Here is a 12,597-nt window from a genome sequence, read left to right as displayed (position 1 = left end):
GGGAGGGGGAGGGCAGCCTGGGAGGCGGCGGGCCGTCCTCGGGGGGTGGGGGGGCCTTGGGGGTGGGGCCGTTGGAGCCCCCGGGAGCTTCCCTCTCCGGGAAATGCCCGCTCAGCCGCCGGGAGACCTGAGCCGGTTTCCCGGCTTCTCCGAGCCGGCCGGGGGGGGAGGAGGCAGAGCCTGTGGCGGAAGGAGCCGGGGCCCTAACCCTGCCCGGCGCCGGGCAAGGCTTCTCGCTTGGGCAGCCGCTGGCCAAGCTGGCCGGAGGCTCCGGGAAGGCTGAGGCTGACGCAAGCCAGGCTCCTCGGGGTGCGGGGCTGTCCTTGAGGGGCCCCCGCGTGCCTTCCCGGCCTCACCAGTCTCTGCCTCTGCAGGCGCTGAGCCCCCCCCTTCCTCTGGCGAGGGAGCAGCTGCCAGCCAGGAGGGCCGAGGCGCCTTTGCAGCCGCTCGCCATGTCCATGGACCACAGCCCCACCACGGGGGTGGTGACGGTCATCGTCATCCTCATCGCCATCGCAGCCCTGGGCGCCCTGATTCTGGGCTGCTGGTGCTACCTGCGCCTCCAGCGGATCAGCCAGTCGGAGGACGAGGAGAGCATCGTGGGCGAAGGCGAAACCAAGGAGCCCTTCCTCCTGGTCCAGTATTCTGCGCGGGGACCTTGCACAGAGAGTAAGGCCAAGCTGAGTCCCGGTGGCCCCAAGGCGCACGGCTAGCGGGATTTCCACAGGCTGCAAATCCCACGGGTACTGTGAAGGAGCACGCAGGGCTGCACCCACCACTGTGCCGAACGCTTGGCCACTCGCAGCCACGCATGCGCAGGGAAGACGACCCTCCTTGCTCCAGGACATGCACAAGGCCGGCAATGCACAGGTGGGGACGCGGCGTGAGTCCCACTTGACCTGCTACTTGAATTGCCCACTGAGCCCTGACATAATGTGAGCAGCTGTGGAGTGCGTGAGGAAGCTGGTGTCGCCTTTCCAGGAACTGGGAAGAAGCGACACGCTGGGCGTGAGCCATGCTTAGATTTAGGCGATGCTGCATGACCCCTACAGGGATTTCTCCAAAACCAACCGAGGGGGGGGGATGTTGGACTTGTGTCTTGTGTTCTAGGACAGAGGATCAATGCTTGTATTGGCAGCTGCAGCTGCAAAGCTGTTTCGTTCGTGTGCTTTAAAAGGGGCCCAAACATGCAGACGGGACCTACTTCCGTGAGGACCTGCTGATGCTGCCTGGGGATGATGGGAATTGTAATCAAATGATGGGAGCCTACTCTCCCTGAGGTGAAGGTGGTGTTCTTGGGGGAACAGCCGCCCCCGTAGCCAGTGATGACCGCTTTCCTTTTGGGGTGCAGTCAGAAGGCTGCTGGGAGGCCGGGATTGGAGTGTGTGCAGCAATAGGGTAGAAAGGCCTTTGTGTAACTAGCCCCTCCCTTGCCTGTGGATGCTCTGAGTTCCACTCTCTGTTGGGGGGGGGGGAGCTTAGCACTTGTTCCCAGTGAGTGTATTTTTGTAGCTAAACCCATCCTCTTCAAGGGGGTTCTGGGAATACCCAGCCAAGCACCCGGGGGAGAGCACTCCCCTCCTCCCAGCATCTGCGACCTTTCGCTCATTTCCACTTGTGCTTTTATGGCCAAAGGGAGACCCTGGTGCTTCACAGAACAAGGACCCCCTTCCTTTCTCTTTGGCCTAAGCAACGCACTGCAAGGGGAAGAAACTTAGAATCCCCCACTTCAGCCCCTCTGACCGGCTGCCGAAATGCAGTAAATAAAGAAGTTGGAGAGACCCCCGGGGGGGGGGGGGCGTCTTGCACAGCCTTTGCCTGTCGCTCCCCCTCCTTTGTTCATGGCTAGCATTTTGGTGACTCCATCCTGTTACCCCCAGCTGCCTAAGTATTGCTTGCCACTGACAGCCTCTTATCAACCCCCCCCCCACCTATTTCATTCTCCCAGAGCAAGTCAGAGGCTTCCTCAGCCAGAAGAGGCAGAGCAGCTGTGCCAGGCACAGAGAAGGGGGACACGGTGGGGTGGAAGCCCTTGCTCTCCCCCCCCCTCAACTGTGTAATTAACACTCCTGGAAGTTCTCTAAACAGAAATCCTGAAGGTAACCAGGTTGAACATTTTGTGTAAATCTGACACCAGTTTTGAGCTGAAGAAGGAAAAATCACTTATGGAGTAATCTTGCCTTGTTTGTGGGTGGGAAAAGAGAAGCCTCGTGTGGCCACCCTCCAAATTGTTTAATTTAGGTTAAATTGATACAAAAGCTAACAAATTAGTGCAATTTTAAAGTGCAAAGAACAATCCCTGCAATTTGACAATTTCACAGATCCCAAGACCTGTCACTCTGGGTCCAGGGCTCATTAAAAAAATACTCTCATTTTTCTAGTCCAGCAAAAGAAGGGAGGCTTTCTAATGACACTTCAATAAAGTTTGCATAAAGGTCTCTCTGCTCCAGATTTGACTTGCTTGTTATTCCAGGCTCAGCAGAGCTACTCTGTCCAATTCTCCTTGCTATGCTCTGCGGGGACCCTGGAGTCCAACGGGCCAGCCCCCTCCTTTTCCACCTGGGGAAAGTGGTCCTGCCCGGGGGGCGGGAGGCTTGCGGCGTCCTCGGGGGGGAAGCTGTGTTCCGGGCCCAATTCTGCTGCCCGATGCTTCTCTGCAATGGTGAGCAGGACTTTCAGGAAGGCGTTCTCGGTCAGGAGGGTCTCTGAGGCCTCGGCCAGCTTCCGCAGCTTCTCGGCCAGGTCTTCCAGCTGCCAGCTCCTCTGGCTGCACAGCCCCTGCAGCTGCTCCCGGTGGCTCTGCTGCTGCTTCAGGGCGTGAGTTTCTCGCTGCAGCCGCTGGCTCTCGCTCCGGGTTTCGGACAGCTGCCCCTGCAGCTGCCCCTGGGCCTGGTGGAGGGCCCGGATCTCTGCCTTCAGCAGCTCGATCTCCTTTTCCAGATGGGCGATGCGTGCCTGCTGGAGGTCGGTCTCTTGCCAGAGTCCGGGCCCCCAACCCGCAGCCAGGAAGGTAGGGCTGGAGTGGCGGAGGATGAATTTCAGGAGGTTGGGCACACTAATCAGGGAAGCCGTGGGAAACTTGGAAGTCTGGTCCTTCCTAGGAGAGCAAAGAGAAGGGTGAGCCTCGCTGGCACAAAGGGTCAACGGTGGAATAACAGAGTGAGTCGGAAGGGACTTTGGAGGTCTTCTAGCGCAACCCCATGATCAAACAGGAAACCCTTTTAGACAAATGGTTGTCCAATCTCTTCTGGACAGCCTCCTGCTGATGAGATGCCCCCTTTGCCTGGATGGAGAAAACGGCCCAACCCTCCTTGGCACGTCCCTCCCAGGCAGCCTTTCCCTTGGTTTTGATTGTGTTAAGCTAGGAGGGCAGTGCGGAGGGGATCCCCGGCTTGGGGCGAGGGGATTGCAAGACTCCCAAGAATCCACCCGAGGATTTGAAGATAGCAGGGAGGGAGGGAGCTGCTCTGCCAGTTTCTATTCCAGGAGCAGAAGGGCAGGAAATGCTGGCTCTGGGTGGCGGCAGCAGCAGCAGCAGCAGCTGTGAAATCCTGAGAAAACCAGCAGAGCAGCAGCTATTTATTCATCCTGCCCAACATCGGGCCAAGATGCCAGCTGGCAAGTCCTGGATCCCTCCAATTTGCAGGTCCAAGCCACAATCTGGCTGGGCCAGCACTCCTTACAACTTTGCAACAGGTGAAATTCCAGGTGAGCGGCATTTGCCACATTCTTTTCTTCAGAGGAAACTAAGCAACAAATTAATTGTGGCTGAACTTAAGCCAGTGTTCCCACCCCCCAGCATTTCAGGTGACTGTAAGGGGTGGGGGGAGAAGCAGCCTCTGACCCCCCCGTTTTGCTCTCCTGTGCAGCCCACCCCTTAAAATGCCCCCGTTTAATCACGAAGCCCAGGGAGGGAAGACACTGAGCAGGAAATCCACACTTTGGGTTTCACCTCGAGCAACCGGCTCATCCACTTAATTGCCGCTTCGCCTGGCTGGAGAAAGGAGCTCTGGCCGACTTTCTATGGCGCCTGTGACATCAGGCCTGTGGGGTATCCCAGGGACGAAGGAGAGGCTCAGTTACCCAGACGGGCCGTGTGGCTTTGGCAGCCAGTTTGGTTAAGACACCGGGCTGGAAACGAGTTCTAATTCTTCCAAGCTAGGTGACTTGGGCCAGTCCCTCTCTCAACCCTAGGAAGCAGGCAATGGTCAGCCTTGCCAAGAAAACTGCTCATCCAGGCAGTTACCAGGAATTAATTCAGAGGCAACGACAACAAAATTACTGCTTTTAAGCCCGCAGCCCTTTCAGATACAAATTGGTTTCTTGTTGCATTGAAATTCTGCCTTCTGAAAAAAAGCAGTATTTTATGCTAGTAATTTACAAGACTAGGTTGTGAACTACAGAGTTTCCGTGAATTTTCAAGAGCCTGAGAATCTGCTTGCTATTTTATCTGCTTGTATAATTGCAATACATTTTTTTCTCTGATAATCAAGGCTTTTACTCAATCTAACATAGTATTATTGCAATGAAGTTTCCTTCCCATATTATACATATATCTTATGAAAACCTCACAATCCAGATGCAAAATGTGCTACTTGCCGATCATGAGGAAAAAACAGGATGTTGGGTAGGTGGTCCGTCATGAATTCCCAGGGGAGATCGTTCTGAGAAACGTCAATCCTATTAAAACAGAGAAGTGTGCAGGCTTCGGCAGAGAGGTGTCCCAAAGAGACCCTACTTTCCGGGGAGCAGCAGCTGGCCTGGGGTGCAAGCCTTTGGGCAGAACCGGTGCAGCTAAGTCAAGCATCAGCAAGCTCTGCTCAAAATCTCTGACAGACAAAAACAGCAAAATGGCTTCATTTGGATTTAAACAACTGGGATTTTTTTCTGCTGTATGCAAATCACACCTGGCAAAAATAAGTAAAGCAACAGGAGAAACAACCTTTAAAGAGCACCTCTTCTCTGCCCATTGAGCCCCGCAGAGCACCTGCCAATTAGGGGTCACACCTGATGGCTCCCCCCCTTCTCTCTGTAGAAGGGCATGAGAGGAAAGGGGACGGAGGGGCCCCAGGAGACTTTTCAGAGGGAGATCCTTTGTGCCCCAGTTTCCGTCACTTTCCTAGCGGGGACTTGGCCAGGAATAGGCAGGAGGGGTCCCGGCTGTAGACAGAAAAGTTGGGCAGGTGCCCAGGCCCACTGGCCCTCTCAGAGGTTCCAGCTCCCCCAAAATGGCACCGAGATCCCCAAGGCAGAAGGGGTGAGGTAGCCTGTGCTCCCTCTTTGGCACCAGGAAACGATCCCCTCGGATTCCAGGAGCACGAAGGCGACGCCTGCCTACCTGGCCACCATGAAGCGTGGTGGGGGCAGAATCCGAGCCAGCTGGATGAAGATGTGGCTGAGAGACGCGCAGAAGCCGCACCAGGGGGCGTAATAGAGCAGCAGGACAGCCTGGGGGGGGGGGGGGAGGCAGGTCAGGAGGTGACACAGGCAGCAGTTGAAGGAGACCCCGTGTTCCCATTTGCTGAAAGTCATCCCCAACCTGGGGAGGAAGCCCCTCCTTTCATGGGAGAGCGGAGACCGCCTCAGGGACAGCCCCTCCCAAGTGCTTTGGCCAAACTCTTCCCCAAAATGCAAATCCCTGAACTGGAACCGTCCTGGCAGCCTTCCCCAACCTCTGGTGGGGGGGAGTGTTGCCCAAAAGAGCTGGGAAGCAAAGCAGCCCCCAGAAGGAGCTCTGGGCACCGCGCCAGTATCACCTTTGGGCTCCTCAGTATCAGCGCGTGGAAAGTGCTGGTGGTGATTTCCTGAACCAGGTGCTGCTGCAGGTGGGCCTGGCTGGGCCGGGGGTCACCGACTAGATGCCTTTTCAAGGGGCTGTACAGGACCGTGTAGTTTCGGATGAAGGTTTCTGCAAGGGAGAGGCAGGAGATCAGTGGGATGTCCCAGTCCTCCCAGCGGGTCAACGAAGCAAGATCTGCTCTGAATCTCCTTGGGATCAAGCACGGCATAAAAGGTTTGCGGGAAAGGAGAGAAAGCGCTGAAGAGAAAACGCTGCATTTCCTGAGCAAAATTTCTCGGCTGCCGTCCTCCTCCCGCCCCTGCCGTGAAGATGGAGCCCATGGAGGGGCAGCAGCAGGCCGTACCAAGGCTGGCTCTCAAGAGGGCCCGTTTCTGGCCCAGGACGTAATGCACCTCTTCCTTGAGGTCCACGATGGCAGCGAACTCCTTCGCCGGGGGAGAACCAGAGGCCCCCAGTCTCTCCGCGTACATCCAGAAGAGGTTTGAGTCCAGCAGGTAGAGGTTGAGGGTCTTGTTGGTCCTGCAGCTGAGACCGGCCACGGCAGAGCCAGAGAGGCCAGCCTGCTGCTCAATGAGAGGCTCGGAGGCGTCCTCCTCCTGGCTCTTTCTGTGGGGAGCAAAGGAGACTTCCAGCGGGTGGAAAGAGGCCCCTTCGGCCCTGACCAAGTCCAGCAGGTCCCTGTTCACTGTCCTGCAGCAGGCAGTGTAGGAGCTGAAAGGGCTGTAGAAGCTGAGGAAGTGGCTGCACCAGGAAACGGTCTTGGACACGACATGGAAGAAGGTCCGTTCCTTGAGGTAGAAGGAGTCCACGGCTGCCTTGATGGCCATGAAGCTGCAGTGTAGGCGCAGCAGGGGGCTGGGCTGCACCCCGCCCGTCTGGTTGACGCACAGCTCACAGACGTTGTGGGTCCGGGAGAGGCTATGCCACTGGGCGGGCAGCAACACCGTGTTGCAGCAAGGGGGGCTGGAGGCGCTTTCAGCTGTGGGGACGTGGAGGCCGGCAGCCACCGAGGGGCCCCCTCCCTGCAGGGACTGGGGGTGGCCTCGCTTGCAGCTCTTGTACTCCAAGGCCAGTTGGGAGATCTAGACAACAGAAGAGGAAGCCATGACTCTGCTCCTACCGGGGAACCCCACAGCTGCAGACGCAGCCCTGGGAGAACCAGGGCCTGATGGCTGTTGCAGAGGTGGCTTCTTCCTGGCCTAGAATCCCAGAGCCGGCTAGGCCGACCAGCAGCCATCCCAGGCCTCTGCTCCTCCCTTGGGCTTGTTCTGGGATGCCTGGCCAAAAAATGGCTTGGACCCCACATTTCTGAACTGCAGATTCTCCAAGGATGACACTGCGTGGGGCCAGCACACGACCAAGGAGGGGCAGCTGTGCCACCAAGGGCCAGTCCAGCACAGCCAGTGGCCTGCGGGCACTGCCAGGCCATCCTTCTCACTCACCTCATCCAGGAGGGGGTGGCTCTCAGCCAGGGGGTCGAAGGGCAGGAAGAGGAAAAGGGCTGGCCCCTTCTTCAGCTCGTTGTACAGCAGGAGGCTCTTCCCCCCATGGGGTCTCAGCCAGTGGAGGAAAGTCTCCCGGTTCTCCAGGGCCCACTTCCAAACGTTTTCAGCAGTGAAATTCAGGGCTTCATGGGGATAGAGCTAAAAGGAGAGGAGTTTGTTCTCAGGTGCTGCAAGCAAGTCACTGAACGAGCAGCTGGACCGATCATCTGACGGGATGCAGGCCACCCTCAGCAGATGCTCCCACCCACCCAGCTCTTGCACCCCAGGACTGTGCACGAAACCCCTGCAAGGGTTCCAAAGAAGCTGATCCAGGAAGGAAGCTTTTCTGTGCCCGACAGAAGGAACTGGCTCGATTCCCAGCATAGTTCATAGGAGCAGAGCCCACCAGCAAGCAGGATCACCCAAGAAATTCCACCTGACACAGAAGGTCACAGGGAAGGGCAGCCGGCACAGTTCTGAGCCTGGGAACTGCTGAGCAGAACGGGATTATAGGCTGGTGGAAGCAATGAAATGCCTTTCTCTACCTTTAATTTTTTGTTTAAAAGCTGCTCCTGCCTGGACCCCCTTCAGAGGAACAGCTTCGTTTCTTTACAGATGCTTCCTCTGCCCAGCAAAGCTGCTGTTGAGCCCAGAAACAGCTGCTGGGACTGTTCTTGAGGCTCCGCTGGCTTATTTCCGGCCTGCGAACTGGGAAGGCATTACTCACAAGGGATGCGTTGACGTGTCTATGCAAGTAGATGGTGCCTGAGTCGGTCAGCGCAATGTCCTTGGCAAGCAGCCTATCTGTGATCACCCCAAAGTGAATGGTTCCCAGGTAATCTGTCAGAATACATCAGGGATCCCATAAAGAAAACAACAACTGCACCACAGCTGGCTTTTCCCAGGAGCCCGCTCAGCAGGCAGAGCTGCTTGTCCACCTTCTCTGGCTACTACCCAGATCTGCGACTGGTGCAGAGGCTTCCAGCCTGGTCTAGCCACTCCAGCAGCCACCGGAAGAGCATGGGGGCTTCCCAGCCTCTGACCTCCACCTTGGGTCCCTGGGGCTCCAGAGGCTGTGGGTTGCCTGGGAGCAGCCGAAAGAGCCCTGCAGCCCTTGGACAAATCGGGACAGGCAGATTTTCCATCAGCTCCACCATTCCCTCCTTTGGCCAGGCTGGAAGTGGCCATAAGAGCTGCCTGTCCCCAGGTTCAAACAGGGTTAATTAGGAGTCCCTGCAGAAAACTCCCCCCCCCCCAGTGAGCATCCAGCTGCACTCTTTGTCACCTAGGCTGCTTCTGTTGCCATGGAGGCCAGAAAATGGCATCTCCTCGAAAGCAGCGCCTGCCCCCTCCGGACACAGCACGCCACAACCTGAACTGGTGCAGCACAGACGCCATAAAAGCTATTCCTACCCTGACTCCTCTAAAAGTGAAAAGCCAGGAAGGCCACAAGCCAAAAGGGCAGCCCCGTCACTGACCTTTCTTTAAGGAGTGCAGTGCCGAAGCGAAGAAGGTCAGGTAGCCGGGGGGCTGGGGAGAAGCGTTGAACTCAAAGTAGCCCAAGACGCCGGGCTGCAACAGGCACAGGAAAGGCAGGACAAAATGAACGCGGGAAGTCCCTTCGCAGGGAGATGGCCGTACTCGCTGCTGCCGGCCAGAGTGGGCAAGGGGAGATAGACTACAAACACCCAATTTACAAAAAGGAATTGCACTGGGTGCAAGATCCAGCAACTGCCCAAATGCTGCAAGAGCTGGGAAAGGTTAAAATCTGACTCGGGCAAATTTTAGGGAGGAAAGCAGCTAAATAGACCTGGCAGAAAAGCCAGCTCATCTACTCAGAGGTGTGTGTCTTTCCAGCTGGCTCCCTCTGGTGACTTGAAGCAACAGAGAAAACCCGCAAACCACAATCAGACCACAAACTCAGCTTAGGCAGGCAGACACCAAAAATATAAGCAGTAACTGGAACGCCAGGTGACATTTGTTTCCTGTTCTTCCTCCCTTACCCTAATCTAATTGGTCTACCTTGAAAAGCATAAAAACACAATTTCAAAACTGGGGAGGGGGGGGAGGGAAGGCAGGCACTGTCTGCAAAGAAATCCTTCCCTTCGCTGCACAGAGACGAGCTGCTTCTGAGACGCTGCCAGCTGTGACGTACCCCAACCCCCCCCCCCCAATTCCCTGAACAGAAATACATCCTTGGGTTTAAAGCCTCCGCTCTGAAAATGCAGAGGTAATCATTTCCTCCAATGATTACCTTAGCTGACGTGGGTTTCTGACTTTGGGAGGGGTACAGAGATTTCAGAATGTTATCATGCTGACACACCCCCCCCCGCTCCCCCTGGAGCCATGGCCCTCTTTCCCAACGTCGTGAAATGGACTCGGCCAATTAGGAAAGATGCCAACCAATTTCTAATTTTAAAAAGCTGCAATGAGGAACTTAAAACTTTTTAGGAGCCTCAAAAGAAACGGCTGTGCTATTTGCAGTGAAGGATGGTAGGACTGCCTTTGAAAGCAGCGAGGCCCAACATTAGAGGCCTGGCACTGTCACCTCCAGAGCAGATTAGGTTACCTCGTAACTGGAGAGGAACCGTTGCAGTCTGGACTGAGATGAGATGTAAAGGAGGGGAGTCATCACTCGACGGACAAATTTCTCAATGTAAACAGCATTCATTGGCCCTTTGTATTCGATGGGCCCAAAGCTGCCATTGAAGAAAACAGAAATCGTGTCAGAATCTGCCAATGCAAATCAAATTCCTAGGCTGAGAATGGCTGGAGCTGGCAAAGGCAGAACCTCAACATTAAAGGCCAGGAGAGTCTGCCAAGGAAGAATTTAATATAAATGGAAATACAGTTTTTTCAGTTTGAAGACGCAGCCAACTCTTGGCTGGGCACAAGGTTGCTGGACATCCCAAACAAGAGAGGAGCTCAGTGTTAGCCTGATGCCCTCCTCAGCCTGCAAAAACTCCCTGCCTGGCCCCAAAGAGCAGTCTGAGCAGCTGGAAAGGCCCTCAGCCCAAGAGCACTGAAGAAAAGGCTGGCGACAGCCAAAGGATGCAGCAAGTGAAACCAGAACTGGAAAGAGCCTCGCTGGAGCTACCCTCAAGTCCCACCTCCTCCACTTCGTTCAGGCCTCTGGGATTACACGATGGTCAGTCTTTTTCCTCCCATTACAGCTCCAATATCCGTTTCACAAAAGTTCTCACCTCTGATGGTACACGTATATCACAGGAAAGTAGAAAAAATGCTTCTGCTTTCGGCATTTCCCTTGGTTCCACCAGCAGTTGATGGCTATAAACAACACCTACGGGGGGGAGGGAGGGGGAGAACATAAAACAGGCAAGCACAAAAAGTTTGGCTGATTCAGAAAGCATTTTTGAGACACACACAGCAATCAATGTGATCCTGAGCTGCAGGCTGCGCCTTAAAAGACCTGCAGCGGACCAAAACTGGCAGCCCCTCTGAGGCCTGGCATTTTACTGACCACAGCCACCCTCCTTTACCTGATCTGCCAGGCTCTTTGCCACTTGCTCGATCTCTTCCCGCACGGCGGCTGACTGGCCACACCATGGGGCATAAAAAAACAACAGTGAGATCTCTGAACTGTGACGGATGTCCTCCGCTTGGTCCAGCTGCCCAAGAAAGAGATCGTGGACTGGTGATGTCGAAGGGAAGAAGCTGACAGGCAGCTTGGCAGGCCTTGTCACATCTTTTGCACGGCTGGGGAAGGGGAGAAGGGGGCTCAGAGATCAAGATCAACAGAACTGCACCCTCTACCTACTAGTAGACAAAGCTGGAAAAACACTGACAGCTCTTCAGCCCACAGTCCGTTTGCAGGAAAAGTCCTTTGAGCTCAGCCCACAGACACCCACGCCTAGCTCCTGAAAAGCCAGGGGACTGAACATGGGAGCGAGGCCAGCCCCACCATCAGGGATCCGTAGGGACAGGCTGCCTTGGGCCCCCGAACCAGGGAAACCGATGCCTCCTTTGCCCACCTCCCTTTCGAGCCCCCTGGGCTGGGGTCCCCCACCATGGCCTGTGAGAAGGGAGCTTCCAAAGGCTGGAGAAGAAATGCTCCATCCTCGTCTCCTGCCTGTTGGCTTTCCCAAAGGGAAAGGCGGGAGGGCAGGAGGGTGAGCAAGCCAGGGCTCCGCTCCAGCAGTTTTCCCAGGCTTTCTGATCTTTGTCCCACTCGATTCCCAAAATGCTAAGAGAAAGTTTTCAAATACATGTTTAACGCGGAGGGCAGAAAGGGTGGAGAAAACGGGACGGGCAGGTCCAGAGAATCCTGCAGGGTTATTTCCAAAGGCAGCTGCGCTACAGACCCCCATCAGTCGCATTCACGCCCCCCCCCCCAGTCCCGTTAGCCGCATCCAAGCGGCTCTCTCGGGCCAGGCAGCGCTTCCTTCCTTCCAGTCTTTCCCACTCAGGAAAACACGATTCGCCCCGAGGCCCCACGCAGCACCTCCACCGGCCCCTGCCCTGCCTGCCCGCCTGCCCAGGAAGGAAGCATGACGGGGCGGGGGCCTCGGGGCGAATCCTGGCCACCTCCCCGCACAGCCCGGGCCCGGCGGGCATTGTCCCCGCTTGTGTTCCTCGCGTTAGGGAACAGACGCGGGTCGCAAGAGCGCGCCTTCAAGGCCCCAGACCCGGAGCCCCGCACCCCACCCCCCCAGACGCTGCCGGCCCGGCCTGCCCCTCCCCACCCGAGACCCGCGCGAGGCTGCCTCGGCCGGAGCAGGCGGCGCACGGGGGCCTCCGCCGGAGGGAGCCCCGCCGCCGGGCCCCTCCGCTCACCTGCACGAGGCCCGCAGCGCCAGCAGGCAGGCGCAGCCCAGCACCACGGCGGCGCCGCACAGCACCTCGGGCCGCCGGGCCATGCGGGGGGCGGCGGGCGCTCCGCTCTCCTGCGCGGGCGGCGGTGGCGGGGCGGCGGGGCCTTCGCTGGCCGGCGACATCCCCTCCCCGGCGGCCGGGCCTGCCTGCCCGAGGCGGGGCCGAGCGCGCCTCCGGGTCGGGCCCACGCAGGGAAGCCGAACGGGGCGCCGCCACGTCTCCCGGCCCGCCCGATGACGGCGCGACGGGGCGGGGGCGCGCGACGCCCGGCCTCCTCCTCCTCCTCGGGCCCGCCCTCCGCCGCCATGGCCCGCGACGAGCCTCCGCACCAGGAGAAGTCTATCGGGGCAGGGGCGCTCCCCTCCTCGGCGTCCCGTCCTTGCGCCGACCCAGGTCAGGCGGAACGTGAGAAAGGAGCGCCCTTGGGGGAGGGGGGCCCTCCGGATATTCCGGAAAGCAGCGGCGACACCTGACGCCAGG

At 57.5% G+C, this 12,597-nt stretch overlaps 2 protein-coding genes across 2 annotated transcripts; one reads left to right on the top strand and one right to left on the bottom strand.

The window, feature by feature from the left end:
* The first annotated feature begins 452 nt into the window (after positions 1–452).
* Positions 453–997, top strand: SNN (stannin). The gene has a single exon (XM_015811979.1). It carries the CDS (start codon positions 453–455, stop codon positions 711–713), a length of 261 nt encoding a protein of 86 aa, XP_015667465.1. The 3' UTR covers positions 714–997.
* A 1,184-nt stretch (positions 998–2,181) lies between these two features.
* Positions 2,182–12,161, bottom strand: TXNDC11 (thioredoxin domain containing 11). The gene is made up of 12 exons (XM_015811980.1): positions 12,079–12,161; positions 10,785–11,001; positions 10,488–10,585; positions 9,854–9,983; positions 8,763–8,856; positions 8,012–8,124; positions 7,243–7,443; positions 6,144–6,882; positions 5,757–5,908; positions 5,339–5,448; positions 4,596–4,680; positions 2,182–3,093 (listed from the first exon to the last, which is right to left on the bottom strand). The coding sequence occupies exons 1-12, from the start codon at positions 12,159–12,161 to the stop codon at positions 2,485–2,487; spliced, it is 2,631 nt and encodes an 876-aa protein (XP_015667466.1). The 3' UTR covers positions 2,182–2,484.
* Between the last annotated feature and the right edge of the window lie 436 nt (positions 12,162–12,597).

The sequence above is a fragment of the Protobothrops mucrosquamatus genome, unplaced genomic scaffold, assembly GCF_001527695.2.
Source record: "Protobothrops mucrosquamatus isolate PMUCROS unplaced genomic scaffold, P.Mucros_1.0 scaffold60, whole genome shotgun sequence".
Taxonomy (NCBI): domain Eukaryota; kingdom Metazoa; phylum Chordata; class Lepidosauria; order Squamata; family Viperidae; genus Protobothrops; species Protobothrops mucrosquamatus.
Note: the sequence above shows the minus strand (reverse complement) of the source record. Positions and strands in the feature narration are given on the sequence as shown.